General features: G+C 46.6%; 3 protein-coding genes across 3 annotated transcripts; 1 reads left to right on the top strand and 2 right to left on the bottom strand.

Annotated features, from left to right (window-relative positions):
* Window positions 1-1,151: 1,151 nt before the first annotated feature.
* LOC101765539 lies at window positions 1,152-4,257 on the bottom strand. The gene is made up of 3 exons (XM_004964903.2): window positions 3,875-4,257; window positions 1,896-1,980; window positions 1,152-1,793 (listed from the first exon to the last, which is right to left on the bottom strand). Exons 2-3 carry the CDS (start codon window positions 1,971-1,973, stop codon window positions 1,392-1,394), a joined length of 480 nt encoding a protein of 159 aa, XP_004964960.1. The 5' UTR covers window positions 1,974-1,980; window positions 3,875-4,257; the 3' UTR covers window positions 1,152-1,391.
* Window positions 4,258-4,580: 323 nt separating this feature from the next.
* On the top strand, window positions 4,581-5,880 carry LOC101781216 (26.2 kDa heat shock protein, mitochondrial). Its single transcript, XM_012845661.2, has 2 exons — window positions 4,581-4,932; window positions 5,057-5,880. Exons 1-2 carry the CDS (start codon window positions 4,656-4,658, stop codon window positions 5,446-5,448), a joined length of 669 nt encoding a protein of 222 aa, XP_012701115.1. The 5' UTR covers window positions 4,581-4,655; the 3' UTR covers window positions 5,449-5,880.
* A 763-nt stretch (window positions 5,881-6,643) lies between these two features.
* Window positions 6,644-11,120, bottom strand: LOC101765138 (uncharacterized protein At1g04910). Its single transcript, XM_004964902.3, has 11 exons — window positions 10,507-11,120; window positions 10,291-10,378; window positions 10,126-10,193; window positions 8,926-9,014; window positions 8,669-8,849; window positions 8,433-8,561; window positions 8,203-8,336; window positions 7,879-8,092; window positions 7,612-7,796; window positions 7,425-7,520; window positions 6,644-7,331 (listed from the first exon to the last, which is right to left on the bottom strand). Exons 1-11 carry the CDS (start codon window positions 10,783-10,785, stop codon window positions 7,178-7,180), a joined length of 1,617 nt encoding a protein of 538 aa, XP_004964959.1. The 5' UTR covers window positions 10,786-11,120; the 3' UTR covers window positions 6,644-7,177.
* Between the last annotated feature and the right edge of the window lie 5,780 nt (window positions 11,121-16,900).

The raw sequence follows: 16,900 nt of genomic DNA, 5'->3' as shown, positions 1-16,900 counted from the left end.
TGAAATTATTTTTTCATTTACATTTAAGCCACTGCAATATTTTGAAACTCATAACTTTTGAATATCTATTTTTTGATATTTTTAAGCATGCGGGATGGTAGCAGCAAGACTACAATACATACATGTGATAATATAACGTGATTATTTACAATGTGATAATATATACATGTTATCTTAGTCCGTAGCAACGTACAGGTATATTTGCTAGTAAAAGAAAAAGAAAGGAGGACGCGAGCTATTCAGTCACAACCTGACTGAATAACAGAGGACGCAGCATAACTAATGGCTTATGGCTAAAGTCTAAGGCTCAATAACAGATTCTGACTGAACTGAAAATAGCATATTCTGATACTCCCAAATATTATATTTTGTTTAAAATTATCAGATAACAAGAACTTGAATAATACTATATTTAGTGAAAATTTTAAGATTTAAGGAATATAGGATACCGAGATTGTGGACAAATATTCCCAATACTAAAATATATTCAGTGTGGTAAAACACTGTTCATGTAACTAATTAACAAATGTGCATACGCTGAAAGTCTGAAACAACGTTCTTTGATTTATGTCTACACTCACGACAATTGAAACACTGTTATGAAAAATAAAAAAAATGATAGCTGATAACCAGAGAATTCAGATCACTAACAACACTAAGTCATTGCAGTGAACAATTCGGCATGAATACTAGCATCATAGTAAATAAACTCAATCATTGTAGTGAACGACGTCTAACAGCAACACAAGGGAGTAATGATCATGGAAGGGAGAAACTACTGCCAGCAAACCAGGATCAGCTATAGACAGCCAACATAACTGGCAATTGAATCGATCAAATAAATTGCTGAAGATAAACACTGAACACAAAACAATCCGATTTTCAGAGTAAATAGAGTAAAATTTGTGCCGCTTTTGAAACCGAACAACAAACAGGGTAAATGATAAAAAAAACTAATCACCATACCAAGGAACTAGTAACAACCACACTGAACAAAGGATAGCCACCCTGAATAGACAATACTAATAACTTGATCATCATAGAAAGAAACTATTCGCAACGTCACTGAATAGATTTAAAAACTGATAAAACAGAAAACTCAGCCACACTGAATCACCGCAGAAACAAAATGAATTGAAACACAGCACCACTCACCAAAGGGTTTGACTTGTATTCAGAAGCAAAATGGTAGCACGAAGTCAAAATACAGCCAGAGTTGGGAGTTGCCAGTTACTGACATGACTACCATTTTACATCACCGTATACACGTCATGGACGCCATAGTTGTCCGCTCTCGTAAGTCTGCCACCAAGAACATCCTAGCCACATGCCGGCCGGATAGTACCTAGAAGAAGATATAAGCTCTCTAAAGCACTGCTAACTAGCCAACCTCAGGCTTCGACAAGAGCCGCCGATCGAGTCACGTATGCCCACGTCCCGAGAGCTACAACCAGCACAGCTCCAGTGCTGAGCACCCACCATGCCGACGCACCACACATACAAATACTTAACCACTCCATCAGCATCACCCCGGAGATGGCCTCCACAAGGAAGAGAGCTCCTGCCTCTGACCCCATCTCCTCTCTGATAAGGCCTGACGTGCAAAGAACAGGTACGATCACGAAGATTGGAATGAGTAGGAGGCACTTCTTGATGAAGTTAGGGCCGTCCATGTTGACGCAGACAGAATCACTGGATGGGGACGCCAAGAGGAGTGTGGAGCAAATAACACCCACAGACAGGAGCAGTAGGACAAGGCACCCTGCCACCTTGCCCCAGAGCTTGGGGTTGAGCTGCACATCACAAAAACAGATTTCCTATCCATGAAACACAGCTCAGGTTTACTATGTACGAAAGGATTGACCAAATGAATCAAAAACTTATGCCTAACTTACCACTTTCCTCAGGAGCTGGGTGACTGCCGACGACCCATCATGTCCCTCCAGCAGTGGGAAACTTGCCTCGGATGCCATCGAAGAGCTGCCACATGATAGCATATGTGTGTTATAAGCGTCATATATAAGGACTGACTACTCAACATTCGGAAGATTCTTGTGTCGATTTTCATTCACATCCTTAGCCAATAGGAACAGGACTCGCCATAGAGAGAGAATAATTGAAAATAACATCACATTGGGATTCCAAATGAATCAGATCCCCAAGTAAGATAAACAGGATAACCAAATGAAAACATACAGACAAATCGACAGAACTCAGAACACTTGGTGAACTCACAACCCTCAGACAAATGATTGTTCATAGAAATGAAAAGGCCTGGTTATAGCACACTCTAAAAAGCTACAGACAGTGAATCTGAAAGAGAGTGTTCAGAGAAATGATTACAGGCTTAGTTCAATCAATGATCTGGGAAAAAAAAGGGAAAAACGCATAGACTAGTTTGGAGAAAAAAGTCATTTCTATTAGAAAAAAAGAAAAGTAAGTTACCTCCTTAGTCATATAGTCTCCAAAAACATGTATAATTTTTCCTTGAAAATATTGCAGGATTTTGCTCAATGACAGAAACAATACTAATTATAGTACTGTACATACACAAGCATTTCAAAAATAGCCACAAGGAGTTTTGCTGATTTGCACCTTCTAACAATAAATCAACTACCACTGCAGGTGTATAAAAAAGGGGACAATGGATATGAAAGAATTCCGATACAGCTAACTTTAAAAAATTCGACTGCAAGGAAAGACATTAAAACAGGCAACAGCCGATGGAGACGAGGTCATATGCTTATATGTCACAAGAACAAGAAAAGGGCACCTAAGTCCTAAACTCCAAACTGAGTTAAGGGTTAAGGCACATAAGTCCTAATGCGATCATGGGGGTCAAGATATCAGATATTCAGAGCTTGACAGCACAATTCAATACTGAAAATGGAACTTCATTTCTAAATTAAAAAACAGACATAGCAATGAACCTTTGTATCTTGAGGTAAAATTTTCTTTGAACGTTAGGTCCTCAAATGCCTACACTGAAATGGCCAATACTTAAATGTAAAATGGAATGAATAGAAGCCTACACTGATCACATGCCAGAAAAAAAAAAGAGAAACGGAGAAGATTGTGGCTGATGAAAACGAAAGGGAGAGTGAGGCTGAACAAGAATGCGTCTCCGACAGTACAAGCAGAAAAATGGAATTTACTCACAGAAGGTTATTCAGAAAACTGAATCTGAAAGGAAAACACTGATAAATGAAATAATGCAATAATTGGACACTGATGTTATACAGATGACTGAATGTGCAAAGAAAACATTGATGAATGAAAGGAAGCAATAGAGGATAATTGGACACTGATGTTACTCAGATAACTGAATCTTAAAATAACAAAATTATAGCTGAATCTGAATTCTGAATTTATTACATTACTATGAACATTTTTTTGAGGTCACATTACTATGAACATTGAATCTGATCTAAGAATTGAGAATCTATTAACTGAAGCTGTCAAGTGAAAACTGAAACATGTATCAGATGAGTGAATCTGAAAATAACTACAATAGAACTGATTTTCATGATGTTAACTAGAGAACCGATGCAAAAACACAAGGATAACTTCTTCAGCAGAAGAACACGTATGGAAAGAACGGCCACTAGATTGAATAATGAAGAGAAACAATAAAATACCGAATGGATTAAAATCAGATAAAGGAAGACATGGACGTTCTTAATATTTGGACATAAAATTGAACGCTGAAAATGAAATCCTGTTAAGGCACTGCAACAACCGGATGTTAGTCGTAGGGTTTAGAGGGGTTTAGGGACGCATGCCCGCAACGTCATGCAGGCGTTCGTGTACGTGCACAGCAGCAACAGGCAGAGAGGCCGAGAGGGAAGGGCGAGGCGACTGGCGAGGCGCTCACCTTGGGGCGGAAGGAGATCAGGGTGGCGCGATGCAGGTCTCGTCGCCGAGGCCGTAGCCGCGCAACCCGGCTCCGGCTTGGCGAGGTCGCGCTCCCTCCGGTGGCCCACGTCCCTCCTGTGGCCCCGCGGCGGCCTTGTGCTGAAGCCTGGAGCCCTGGACCCTGGAGGATGGGAAAGGAGAAGAGGAAGAGAGGGCGGCGGCGGGGTATTTGTAGGGAGCGTGAGGCGCGGCCGCTCGCGCCCGCGGAGGCGCGGTGCGCGTGAGCTCGGGCCCACGACCCAGCGAGAGGGAGAGATTCCGGGAGCAAGGCTTGGACGGAACGGAATGGAGGCTTGGGAGTTGGGACGGAACGGGGAGGAGAGGAGAAGGGCGCGGCGGTGGAAAAGCAGACGGAGAGCGCGGGTTCCCAGAGGAGGGAGAAAGAAGAGGGGAGGCGCGGCCGTGGGTAGTACGAGTTTTTTGGTTTCGCCCCTGTTCTTTAAAGTATTTTGCATCTGACTACTAGTAAGAGGAAAGTATTTTGTTTCCCCCTGTTGCACGAATCGCAAAGCATGATCCCCCGGTCCAGAAGCATCCTCCGGAGCCTTCCAAGTCCAAGTTCCAACCCGCTCGGCGTTCGCCATCCTCTCCGCTGAAGCGAAAAGCGCAGGCGCTGCATTAAACCCCATCCCCACCCACTTCCGTCGCTGTCAAGGCATCACACACTGACACACCTCGTCCCACCGCAAGAATCCAAGAAGGGAGGGAGAGGGAGGGAGAGAGGAGAGAGAGACGCTTCCATGGCTTTCGCCGTGGCCTCCAAGGGGGCTCCGCTGGCCGGCCTCCTCAAGAAGCTCCTCCTCGCCGCGCCGTCCTCCTCCGGGGCCGCGCCCGCCGCCGCCCTCGCGCTCCGCCCGGCGTCCGTCGCCACCGCCCGCCGCCTCTTCAACACCGGGGGCGCGCCGTTCCGCCGTGGCGACGACGACTACGAGGAGGAGTCCAGCGGCGACGAGGACGTCTTCTACGACCGCCGCCGCCGCGCGCGCGACTTCTCCACCCCCATGTTCTTCTCTGCAGGTACGCCGCGCCCGCGAGCCTCCCGTCCCTTTTCCGCTCGTTCGCTTTAACCTAGTCGAGAAGAGGACCGCGGAAACCGAGTGCTGATGCGGGGTGCGTGCGTGATTTGGGGGGTTTTCTGCAGACGTGCTGGACCGGTTCGGCGAGCCGATGAGGCTGGGCCGGCTGCTGGCGCTGATGGAGGACGACGACGCGGCGGCGCCGAGGCGCGGGTGGTGGGTGTCGAAGGAGGACGACGACGCGGTGCAACTGAAGGTGGCGATGCCGGGGCTGGGGAAGGAGCACGTGAAGGTGTGGGCGGACCAGGACGGCCTGATGATCAAGGGCGAGGGCACCGAGGACGACGACGACGAGGAGGAGGGCCCGGCGCGGTACAGCAGCCACATCGGGCTCTCCTCGGACGCGTTCAAGATGGACCAGATCAAGGCGGAGATGAAGGATGGGTTGCTCAAGGTCACCGTGCCCAAGATCAAGGTCGAGGACCGCAAGGACGTGTTCCAGGTGATGGTCGAGTAGGGGAGGGGATGGAACCCGGTCAGTCCAGATCTCGTAGTTCAGTAGTAGCAGCGCGCAAGAACTAGTAGTAATTTAGTGGAGTAGTTGATGCCGATGGAGAAGGTTGCGAACGAGAGGGAGACGTGTTTTTTGGTGGTGGTGATTGTCTCGCGCCTGAAGATGTCTGAGGCAGCCCGGTTTGCCTTTCAGTTCGTCCTGTTTTGGTTTCGTGATGGTGGCGACTCCTGATGATCTTGCTATGAACTTCTCATGAGTAATGGCGTAAGGGCATCTATCTGTGTTCCTGTGCTTGAGTTCTTGTGAATTCTTGCATTTCTCGTCGTTTGAGAACTCGTGCGCAAATCTGAATTTGATGATGGTTCAGACGTGCAGCAGCCTTGTTTACATTTCTCTGTTGATCCTGTTGAGTTTCTTTGATGGATGGTTACTTGACTTCGATTTCGTTATGAACTTGAGCAATGATTTTTTTTCAATAAAGGAAGCTTTATTGATTCAAGATCGTTACACTTGAGCATTGAAATGCTAGTTACTGAAGATTAGCGTAGCATGTGCGTTTGTTGCCTGTTCTTGCTGATTTTCATCAGGGCTAATCGTATGCCAAACTGTGTGTTGATGGTTCAGAATCAGACATGCAACAGCTGCAGCTTGGGGGTGAAATACCATTCGTGTGCTTGAAATTTTGTCTTTCTGGTTTGTTGAGGTTGCTCGATGGTGATCTATATCCTTCCCCTTTTTTTGCTTTGCTCAGTGTTGGACTGATCGTAACCTGCACCAGATGCTAAATGCTATTCTGTTCCAAAATGCGAGTGTATGTCCATTGCGATGTGAATTACGCCAGTAAACCAACGAAGACGTTGATATTCTTGTGTTGCGATGATAGAACATACAGTAGAATCTTTACGTTCTCCATGTCGCACAAAACTGTCCTCAACTGTATCTCCATTGTGATGTGAATTACGCCAGTAAACCATCAAAGACGGTGATCTTCTTGTGTTGCGATGGTAGAACATAGAACCTTTACCTTCTCCATGTCGCACAAAACTGTCCCATTTCAATAAGACGACTACACATATCCTGTCCATTGGAGGAAAGCTACTGCAATAAGACAACTATACACATGCTCCAATTTCACAAATCACAGGGATATGATCTCAAACAAATAAGAGCTCAGAAATCAAAACAGCAGTTACAGAAGTTCAGAAACTAAAACTGCATTCGTAATCAGTATGCTTTCTTTTCAGCTCCGCCTCAGTATAAATTATCAACCAGTTCATATTAGCTCATCCTTCCACTGAGAGGTGGGATGGAGATAATGCCAATAAGTAACTCTGATTGAATGTTAGTGTCAAACTGCTCCAGTATAATTCTATATTTCTCCGTTTATTACCATCTACTTACAAGCAGTTGAGCTAATTATCCTGATCTAAAAAATCTCAAAACTTCTCTGTAGTCCTATACAGCAATTTGGCTACATATGTAGCCTTATACAGCTGCTTCCACCTCCAGCTGTTGACTTCTGAACAAGCCCAACCATGCCAGAACTTCAGCCACAGCTGGACAATGGTGCGCCAACGAATAGTTGGCGCATTATGTCAGGTACATGGACTGGTCAGTATGCACCTTGCTCGGTGAAATTTATGTGTGCGCGCCTTGCTCTCTGTTCCTGAATTGCTCTATGTACACAGGAGTGGTGGCCACCAGGATCAGCGAGGATGATCTGCTCCTTGGCTTAGATGCTGACAAGAGAATCATCGCTATCTGGAGACCCTGGTTGACACAGGCAGTCGGGAAGAGGATTCTCATAAAACGCCTCTTCTGACCGAAACCTATCTTTGCCCTTTGTTCCTGAGACTGGACCTTTTCGTTTCCGTGGAGAGCCTTGTCTGAAGAGCGAAACAAGAACAAAGATAAAGAACAAGCGCAGGTAAATTGTCTTTTAACTACTCATCATGTTCATCATCGTTTTAGTTTAATACCTTTTCCGGTGGATGTCTAGTATCCTTTCAGATAGCTTCTTGCCTTCCTTCAGTAATCCTCTGTCGACTTTGTCAAACAATCGAACTAATGCTTTCCTGAACCAGAGAAAGGAGATAAATGATATTCAGAAGGGAACAGAAAGACAATTTCACAGAAATTTGATAAACGAACTGATTGTGGTTTCACCTGTCAGGACTTATTGTCTTCCGGTGACCAAGAAAACGGCGATGACCCGCAACAGCACGTGCCATGTTACCCGAATAGGATGGGACAAAGACATGGCTCTCCACCGAAACAATGTAATCCAGAGCTGCCATTTGAGCAGCGTATTGGCTGAAAGGCCGTAGCTCCTCGGCTGAGGCAAGTTTCTCCTGCAATGAAGCACGCGACATATGTTGGCTCAAGAAAGTTGTATTAAACACTATATAACAGATGGAATGGTACTGGCTGTACCTTGTTCATCAGAATCGGGAAGCGTGATTGCAAATCAACCATATGAGATTCACCTCCGTATATTTCCCCTGCGGCTATGTACACTGGGGTGCTTGACGGATATCCTAGGGCAGAAAGAAACATGCCAACCTCCTTTGGTGTCAAGGGGCAGTAACCATGGGATCTTTGTTCTAATGGATCAATGTCTTTCACCTTCCAGTAGGTTGTGTTTTCTCTGTAAGAATTAAAAAAGGCAGAATTCAATTAAACAGCTGATAATATTTACTGTTGTAAAAACCAGACAAGACAGTGTAATAAATAAATAAACAAACCATAAGGCCTTGCCTGATCATTGCAAGTTCTTCTGATTCTGTTTGAGATAAACCATATGTACACCCACTAAAAGCAAGCATATCCTTCTCATAGCGTAGATGCAAAGCTATATATGGTCCAAATGATCTCATCCTCTCCACCAATAGCTGCAAAAATCAGTTAAATCTTTGCTTGTCAAAACAACTCTCGGTATATAAATAATGGAAATAATGAGCATGATAAGATATTATAGAATGATTTACCTTGCCTAAAGCTTCAATTGGGGGAGCAAATCTAAGTGCTTGAAAAAAGGCCCGACAGCGAAGCTTCTGAATGTCGGTAGGAAGGTAGTTGTTTGCAAGGCGAGAATCTGACTTAGCAGCTCGAATGACCTAGTATAAGTCTTCAAGTCAGCATCACAGTTACAAAAATTGCATCCAGCAGTCACTCCTTAGTTTGGTATGGAAACGGAAGTGCATAGTGGTGGTTGAATCCTGACCTGGCGATGATCCCACAGTGGAGAAATCTCTTCCTGGTAATAATCTACTCCAGACCAACTCTTGAAGTACCTAACAGACTTTGGAGCTTTCACCAACTCCTTTGGCAGTTTCTTCAAAACTTTTACATCATTTGCTAAAGAATTTATGAAGTGTTCTTCATCAAAGACATCTGAAAAGTTGCTGATATCGAAAAATGGTCTGTTAGTCTCAGATCAGTTAATAGAAGATTGAAAAAAAAAACCAACATATGAGCTACCTTCTGTCATGCCAAAATGATTTCTTATCAAGCTCTGGAATGATGAGTGTAGCATTAAGTATGCGCGCAACTGCCACCATATCACTGATCTGCCATAAGAATAAGAATTGGCTATTAAAAAGGAGATAAAAATTGTTGGATTTTGTGAAGTAGATCTGCCCATGATAATTCCTTTAGCAAACAGGGATCTGTACCCAGTAAACAGAGGACAAAACATGCGCAAGCGCAACAAGCAACAAAGAAACACTTCCCATTCCATTTTAGTCAAATCACATGACACTGCTGTTAAGAGAATTAGGACAGGTACCGATTGGAAAAAAAGTTACAGTTATCGTAAAAAGGTATTAACCATAATTAAGGTAACCTTATAAACAAATATAGTCAATTCTCCTATTTCTTTAAAGTTTAAACTCAAGTAAAACTATGACACTAGTTAGTTTCAGTTATCTAACAATCTGCATGCCTGAGAGTGTAACTGCTTTTGGTCTCCTCTGACAAAACAAGCACCTTTGTCCTGCTTTATATCCTACTATAAATGAAAAACAAGATAACGACTGAAGCGCTGGCACAGTTATGACAGAGTACATCCAAACAGGTGTCATTTATCAGAAAATGATCATGGCATTCAATAATAATATGAAGCATCAGGAAAAGAAATTTGGAATGACAATGAGACAACATCCACCCACCAACTATTCTCAGGACACAGGAGTAAGGGCTCTATCTCTAACCCAGCTTGAGCCACTCAATCTGATTTGCGATAACTCAGTCAACCAATAATAGTAGGGAAACAAACAGCTTAGTTTTATAACCACCATGTACAGCTTATTTAAGCCTACAAGAGAGTGGAACATTAGCACCAGAACACCAACTACATGTGATTAAAGCACCAAACGACTACTCAGTGCCCACATACACTGGAGTTAAGCAGTAAGCACATTGATAAGCACCAAAAACATGCTACCCACAAAAGCAAATCTGCTGATGATGTATGCTCACAAATCGTCAACTCTGATTAAACAGCCCACATGCACGCACACCATGTTCTCGGACACTCTTGTTTTCATTATTATATTTATTTATTGAGATCTTGGCTCTCACACTCAAGTCAACACATCTAAATGCGAACCAAGCAATGAATCTCGTCAGTACAAGCAGGAGCAGCTAGATAAAAATCTTGACGAGGACAGTCCAGCTTACCCCAGCGCGCATCTGGTTGAGACCGCCATTGGTGTGTACGAGCAAGTACCCCCTCGATGCCACCGGGCCTGCGAGGCAAGACGAACGAAATCAGAGCCGCGCACGATAATTTGGACCGCACGGCGAGAAATCCATGTCCGGGAAGCGTGCCGATAATGCGCGTACTTTTGTACTCCGGCGACGGCGCCACGCAGGGCACGAACCGCCGCGATGGCGCCGGCAGCCACAGGCTCTTCTCCGCCGCGCCGTCCAGCTGTCAAATCTAGAGATTAATCCCGGCGTCATGGACTCCCATGGATTCAAAAAAAAGAACAACGGCGGCCGCAGCCGGTAACGAATAGCGAGATACGCGGGGGGCATCGAACAAGGCCAATCGATCACCTTTCGCGACTGCGGCGACGCGAGCTGCGGCGGCGCGACCTCCTGCTCCCACCGCAGCTCCTCGGCCTCCCGCGGCTGCGAGAGGCGGTAGGGCGCGCCGGAGGAGGCGGAGGACGAGGCGGCGCCGGGGCCGGAGCCGGAGAAGTGGAGGGCGACGGCGAGCAGCGCTGCGGCGGCGGTGACCGCGGCGCCCGTGGCGGCGAGCGAGAGCAGCCACCACCGCAGCGCCGCCCGCCGCGCCGTCGCGCCCGCGGGCCTCACCTTCCGGCGCAGCGGCATCTCATCCGCCTAGGGGGAGGACTAAAAAGAAACTCCCCTCCCCTCTCCCTCGCCTCCAACGATCGACGGCGACGCTTGCTTCGCGCCGCGGCGGCCAATTGGACCACGGCGCGGCGGGTGCGCTGGGTTATTCGTCCCCGCCTCGAGGGGGGAGGGAGGCTTTGCCGCTTGTTCCCTCGGGGCGTGCTTGCGTGCAGAGCCCTCAACGACGCGGTAACAGGGGAGGGCGGGGAGGGATGGAGGAGGAGGTTTATTTGACGGGGAGCGGAGGGCAATGGCGTTCACCACCTGCCTGTTCGAGGATGCGGCGTGGGTTGTGCTCCTGGCCCCAGGACCAGGGAGTAGGGGTGGTGCGGGCATGTATACAGGTTGAAGAGCCGAGGATTCATGGTGGTCTAGGGCAATTAGCCACATTACTAATTACTACTGCTCTTTTCGGCGCGATTAAGAGATAAACCGTATTGACGGTATCGTAAATGCTATGCACAACTACCTCCATTATCCACTTTTTTAATTCATCGTGACGGCACAAAACTATAGTCATCAAATTCATGGTAGTACGTTGCTGAAACGGTTGGATCCCCATGCAAATTTAGAATGTCAAACTCAACTATTTTAAAACGGTTATTTAGAGGGAAAAAAAGAGGCGGCCAATGTACCCGTGTTTTTGTTGCGGGTGACTTTCAATAAGCATATCTTTCTTTTACAACAACAATTTTTTACATCTACAATAAGTGGTGGAGGGTGGCATGGGAGGCTTGGCACCCCCTAACGCTCTGCGACCTCTGTGTCTACCCATTGGCGGCCTGGCACCCCTGGTCCAATAAGAAGCCTCCGTTCGGGACCTTATGGAATATGAAGCAGCTCATTTTGCCATTTAAAGCCTCCGTTCGTGAATTGTGACTCCTGGAATACGAAGCATCAAGGCATCAAGCCTCCGTTCGACTGTTCGTGTTCGTCTTCGTCTCAAGTCAAGAAAGAGCTCAATTGGAGTGTCAGCTTCCACGTTTTCAAATTGATGTATGCAACCATCCAGAACTAAAGGAATTATCAACACTTGCTGATCTAACAAGTGGACTATTTAAAACATGTATCTAACAAGTGGACTATTTAAAACAAGTAAATATTCATCTTATCCTATGGTGGACAAGTATCAGCTGCAACCACCAAAAGATACTTTTCAGCTATGAAACTTGCGAAGACACGCCTCAGATGTACATGGGAGATGGATTTCTGCGAGATTGTTTGGTAATTTATATTGAGAAGGAATTGACTGCATCAATTAGTACTTATGATATTATTGCAGCGTACAATCTAGTTGAAGAGCTAAATTTAAGTTGATAGATATGTAATTTTATTTTGGTTAAGACTTGTGAAACATGCTATTATTATATGTGACTAAAACCAGGTTACCAGCTCATATGGCTATAAGTTCAACTTTACTTTGTCCATTACCCCTTACTTCAAATCCTGGCTCCACCCCTGTCTACGATCGGCCACCGTGTAGAACGACATAGTATGTGCTGTTCGGAATAATTACACAGTCCTTAATGTGATTATTTTCCATGCAAATACTAGGAGCATTGTTTACCACATTGATTGATGTTATTACTTTGGCCTTGCACTATTTTTGAAGTCTCAGTCTACCACTTCCACATTAAAAACCCAACCAAGTAAAAGAAATTACAAACTCATGAACGATTCATTGTGTCAGAGTAGAGACGCGAGAGCCCCGGCACTCGTCCCGTCATCATATTCTCGCTTCCCTCAGCGGATCCGCCATGACAGTATGCCAGCACCAGCACGGCCCGCACCTGATCCCCAACTCCCACGCAGCGAGGAGCCCAAGCCCCCGAACGCCGCGTCCATCTCACGCCATCACTGCACACTTCGAATTGTAGCCGTTGCGGGCGCCGGCGCCCAGGCACGCAGCCAGGGCCGGCCGAATGGCCGATGGCAGCAGCCGCCGCCCGGCGCCTTCCCCTCCCCAAATCCCCTCCTCGGGGCCCGGGCCACAGAAGAGGCGCGGCGGGCACGGACGCGAATGCCCGGACGGGGGCGACGCGTGCCCGTGGCGGGACGCGACGGTGGCCTCGCATCCGTCCTCTATTCCCGGAACGAGACAGAGCGGTGGGCGGCGGGGCCCGGCGCGATCCGATCGATCCCCAAATCATGGTATGGAACTCGAAGGAGAAGCTCTTGCTCGTCACGGGAGGGCAGAGCAGCGGCGCACAGGAGCTCTGTGCGGGGCCGTGCCAGTGCCACGGCGCCAGGTGGAGGTCCCGGCGGCCGGACTTGGCAGCTTGCGCTATGGGCAGGTATAGTGTACTAGTGCCATGGGCACAGGGGATATCGCCTGATTTCTTGTGGGAGCACGCGGACGACTTTTGGGGTGACGGTCACGAGATTACGGGTGCACGGGTACGACCCAGTGTGTGGTATGCACATGTACGGCGAGCTTTACGGATGTACTCCGTACTGTACTACCGTAGGCGCCGTTGCGTGTACTGTATACCACGAAAAAGCGTACGCACGTGAGTATGTTCGGCTTTGGGCGTGCTGCTTCTGACAGCGAGGGAAAGAAGATAAGCTTATTTTGCTGAGATTAGTGATGATAAACAAAGTCGCGTACTGGTGGTGGACTAATCACCCCCTGCCCCGGAGTCGCGAGTATCGGCGCTGCGATGTGCTGTCAGGCTGTCGAGGTACGGTCCAACAGGTGTCCACTCCGGGTGCGGGGGCACGCATCCATCGAGGTACGGTCCAACAGGTGTCCACTCCGGGTGCGGGGGCACGCATCCATCTGGCCTTGTTTACTTGCCAATTTGGGAGTGGCAAAATTAGCATTTTGCCATAAATACGATACTGTAGCGTTTCGTTTGTATTTGTGAATTATTGTCTAAATATTGACTAATTAGGCTTAAAAGATTCGTCTCGCAAAGTACAACAAAACTGTGCAATTAGTTTTTAATTTCGTCTACATTTAGTATTCCATGCATGTACCGCAAGTTTGATGTAATGGGAAATCTTCTTTTTGCATAGTGTCGAAGTTAGGAGTTGGGGGTGAAGTAAAGAGGGCTCACTTGGCGCAAAGGAAACGAGGCGAGATCGCCGCGTAGGGTCGGCCGGTCGGGGCCGTGGATGCCCATGCTATGCCACTGCCAGACTGCCACTGCCTGATGCCAGGCCAAGGTGGCGAGAGGGTGGTGATGGCCAATGGGTCCCGCTACCCCCAGCGTGTTGACACGTCTCGCGCCAGTCCACTGCCGGACAGCTGGGAGGTTCGGGGCCTCGGAAAATTCTGTCCTACTACGCTCCTACTACCCCACAGCCCACTGATCGAAAACGACGACGGGTTCTGCATTTCTGCTGCGGCTGGTCCCGGGGCTCCCGGCGTCGCTCCTCGGAGAATTTAGGCCAGTACCCTCAACTCCCAACTTTAACACTATAAACAAGATTTTCCGTCACATCAAAATTACGGTACATACATGGAGTACTAAATGTAGACGAAATCAAAAACTAATTGCACAGTTTTGTTGTAGACGAATCTTTTAAGCCTAATTAGTCAATATTTGGACAATAATTCACAAATACAAACGAAACGCTACAGTGTGCTACAGTACTGGCATAGTAATTTTGCACCTCCCAAATTTGCCAACTAAACAAGGCCTTACGCGGCCGGCATGTGCCCTGCACACCGTTCCTGAACACGGATCCCCTCTCGGTGCTCTGCAAGCCCGCGGCTCCCCCCGGGGCCTCGACCAGGGCTCGAACTCTGTTGCAGATCCACGGCTTTGCGAGTTGGAACGCATGACGGCATGAGCAGGGGACGAGTTGACCTTGGCCATGTTCTGGCTTGTCATGGAAGCATGCTGGACCTCTCCGAGGCACTGCAGGGTGCACGTGACACCGTGGCGGCACCAACCACCAGGCATCAAGAGGCGAGCCCACTAGTTCCGTCCATACAAGGGATGACAAGATCGCCACCATCACAAGAGCTTGTGCGGCCAGCTCTACCGGTCAGTCGCGATACGTTTCAGAAATATAAAAATGCTCAGACACTGCCCCATGCCCTTCGCTACTGCGTCGACGAGCACATTACTATCTGCCACTGAAAAGGAAGAACCACGCTAACGAAGTAAACATGGCGTTGTTTAGGTACAAGAGAAGCCACCCCCGCTTGGAGAACTATGATGTTATCTTGTATAATTTTTTTTTAAAAAAAATAGATACTGGGTTTAGCACTTTAGCTCTGGTTATGGATAATTTGCTAATGAGATTTCTGCCGTTGGATAGTTTGTTTCGTGGCGCACGGATCCACTACCACTAGTCTGACGGGATGACACTCGTACCCAATAGTGAATCCCAAGGTTTTCGATCAGTAGAAGTACTCCTAGGTTGGTTAAAGTAGACCCACTCATGTGATTGCCCATTTGCCCATTTGCCCATCCGCTCTTTCTCAGTTAAGGGGGTGTTTGGCAACACCCTGTTAAAGTTTAACACCTGTCACATCGGATGTTTAGATGCTAATTAGGAGTATTAAACATAGGCTAATTACAAAACTAATTGCACAGATGGAGTATAATTCGCGAGACGAATCTATTAAGCCTAATTAGTCCATGATTTGACAGTGTGGTGCTACAGTAACCATTTGCTAATGATGAATTAATTAGGCTTAATAGATTCGTCTCGCGAATTAGGACAGGGTTCTGCAATTAGTTTTATAATTAGCTCATGTTTAGTCCTCCTAATTAGCATCCGAACATCCGATGTGACACTGTTAAAGTTTAGCACCTCGTATCCAAACACCCCCTAAGTTTCTCTGCACTGCCGTGTCTCGAAAATCGTCTTTTGGCCTCGATCAATTAAACATACTATCATCCCTGAGTTGTTGGTAGTTTTTTTCTCCACCCTAGGCCTCGTTTGGAGCATGGCAGATTATGTGAATCTAGAATCTAGAATCCAGAGTGGCTCCAAACGGGTCAGATTTTGGTGCAGATTCCAGAAGCTAATTTTCCAAATTCTATGAATCCCAGAATCTGCTAAAGGCTTGATTCCACCAGCTTCTGCACATGAAAATTACTAATTTACCCCTCTTCTGATATTGAGCAACAGGTTGGCTATGAAATGGTAGCAAGGGCAAAAAAGTCATGTATGCAACAAATAGCTATAAAATCAGATTTTGGAATCTAGGAATCCAAACAATTCCATCCAGATTTTGCCCAAAATCCAGATTTTGCCCAAAATCCAGATTTTGGAAATCCATCCAAAATCCAGATTTTCATAATCCAAAATCGGATCCAAACGATGCCCTAGGCGATTCAGCAACAACCGCTCGTTGAGTAGATTTCACGGGACTAGATAAAAACAAGTAGTAAATCGGAGAGTTCCCGTACCAAATCTCAATAGAACGGTTCAAGTTATTTGACCGCACTTGGCAATTGGCATTGAACTGCAGGTCTACAGAGCCATGACCTCGCTTGAAGGTAACTCCACGGGCCACGGCATGCAATGCAATGCAATGCCATGCCGGATGAGTCTTACCGTTCAAGCCACACGAGCACGCACACCGCAACCAGCTGTTATCATTATATAAAAAAGATTACTTTTGGAGAGCACGAGCTCTGATTATCTAGAACAAGCCACGCCCAACTTTCGAGCAGAGAAAACAGATCGAGTGCTTTGCGTTGCGTCCATCGGGAAGACGCCTTTTACCCCCGTTGGGTTACTTTTGCATATTATTAGCACGTGTCACATCGAATGTTTAGATACTAATTAGGAGTATTAAACGTAGACTATTTACAAAACACATTATATAAGTGGAGGCTAAACGGCGAGACGAATCTATTAAGCCTAATTAGGCCTAACTAATCCATCATTAACAAATATTTACTGGAGCAACACATTATTAAATCAGGCACTAATTAGACTTAATAGCCTCGTCTCGCTGCGACGACATATTTATTTAATAAGTTTTGTAAATAGTCTATGTTTGATACTTCTAATTAGTATCTAAACATTCGATGTGATGGGTGCTAAAAATAAGTCGGAGAAACTAAACCAGGCCTAGCTGCCTGCCTAGTGCCTACGTGGCCGCTCCGAGCGACGCCAAAAA

The sequence above is a fragment of the Setaria italica genome, chromosome IV, assembly GCF_000263155.2.
Source record: "Setaria italica strain Yugu1 chromosome IV, Setaria_italica_v2.0, whole genome shotgun sequence".
Taxonomy (NCBI): Eukaryota; Viridiplantae; Streptophyta; class Magnoliopsida; order Poales; family Poaceae; genus Setaria; species Setaria italica.
Note: the sequence above shows the minus strand (reverse complement) of the source record. Positions and strands in the feature narration are given on the sequence as shown.

What these genes read in the sequence shown, in the direction of transcription:
- LOC101765539 (XM_004964903.2), bottom strand. Translation starts at nt 1,973, where the DNA reads ATGGCATCCGAGGCAAGTTTCCCACTGCTGGAGGGACATGATGGGTCG. An exon ending in CCCAGCTCCTGAGGAAAGTG is followed by an intron (nt 1,794 to 1,895) that starts GTAAGTTAGGCA and finishes TGTGATGTGCAG; the next exon opens with CTCAACCCCAAGCTCTGGGG.
- LOC101781216 (XM_012845661.2), top strand. Translation starts at nt 4,656, where the DNA reads ATGGCTTTCGCCGTGGCCTCCAAGGGGGCTCCGCTGGCCGGCCTCCTC. An exon ending in CCCCATGTTCTTCTCTGCAG is followed by an intron (nt 4,933 to 5,056) that starts GTACGCCGCGCC and finishes GGTTTTCTGCAG; the next exon opens with ACGTGCTGGACCGGTTCGGC.
- LOC101765138 (XM_004964902.3), bottom strand. Translation starts at nt 10,785, where the DNA reads ATGCCGCTGCGCCGGAAGGTGAGGCCCGCGGGCGCGACGGCGCGGCGG. An exon ending in TCCCGATTCTGATGAACAAG is followed by an intron (nt 7,797 to 7,878) that starts GTACAGCCAGTA and finishes GCTTCATTGCAG; the next exon opens with GAGAAACTTGCCTCAGCCGA. An exon ending in AAGACAATAAGTCCTGACAG is followed by an intron (nt 7,521 to 7,611) that starts GTGAAACCACAA and finishes TCTCTGGTTCAG; the next exon opens with GAAAGCATTAGTTCGATTGT.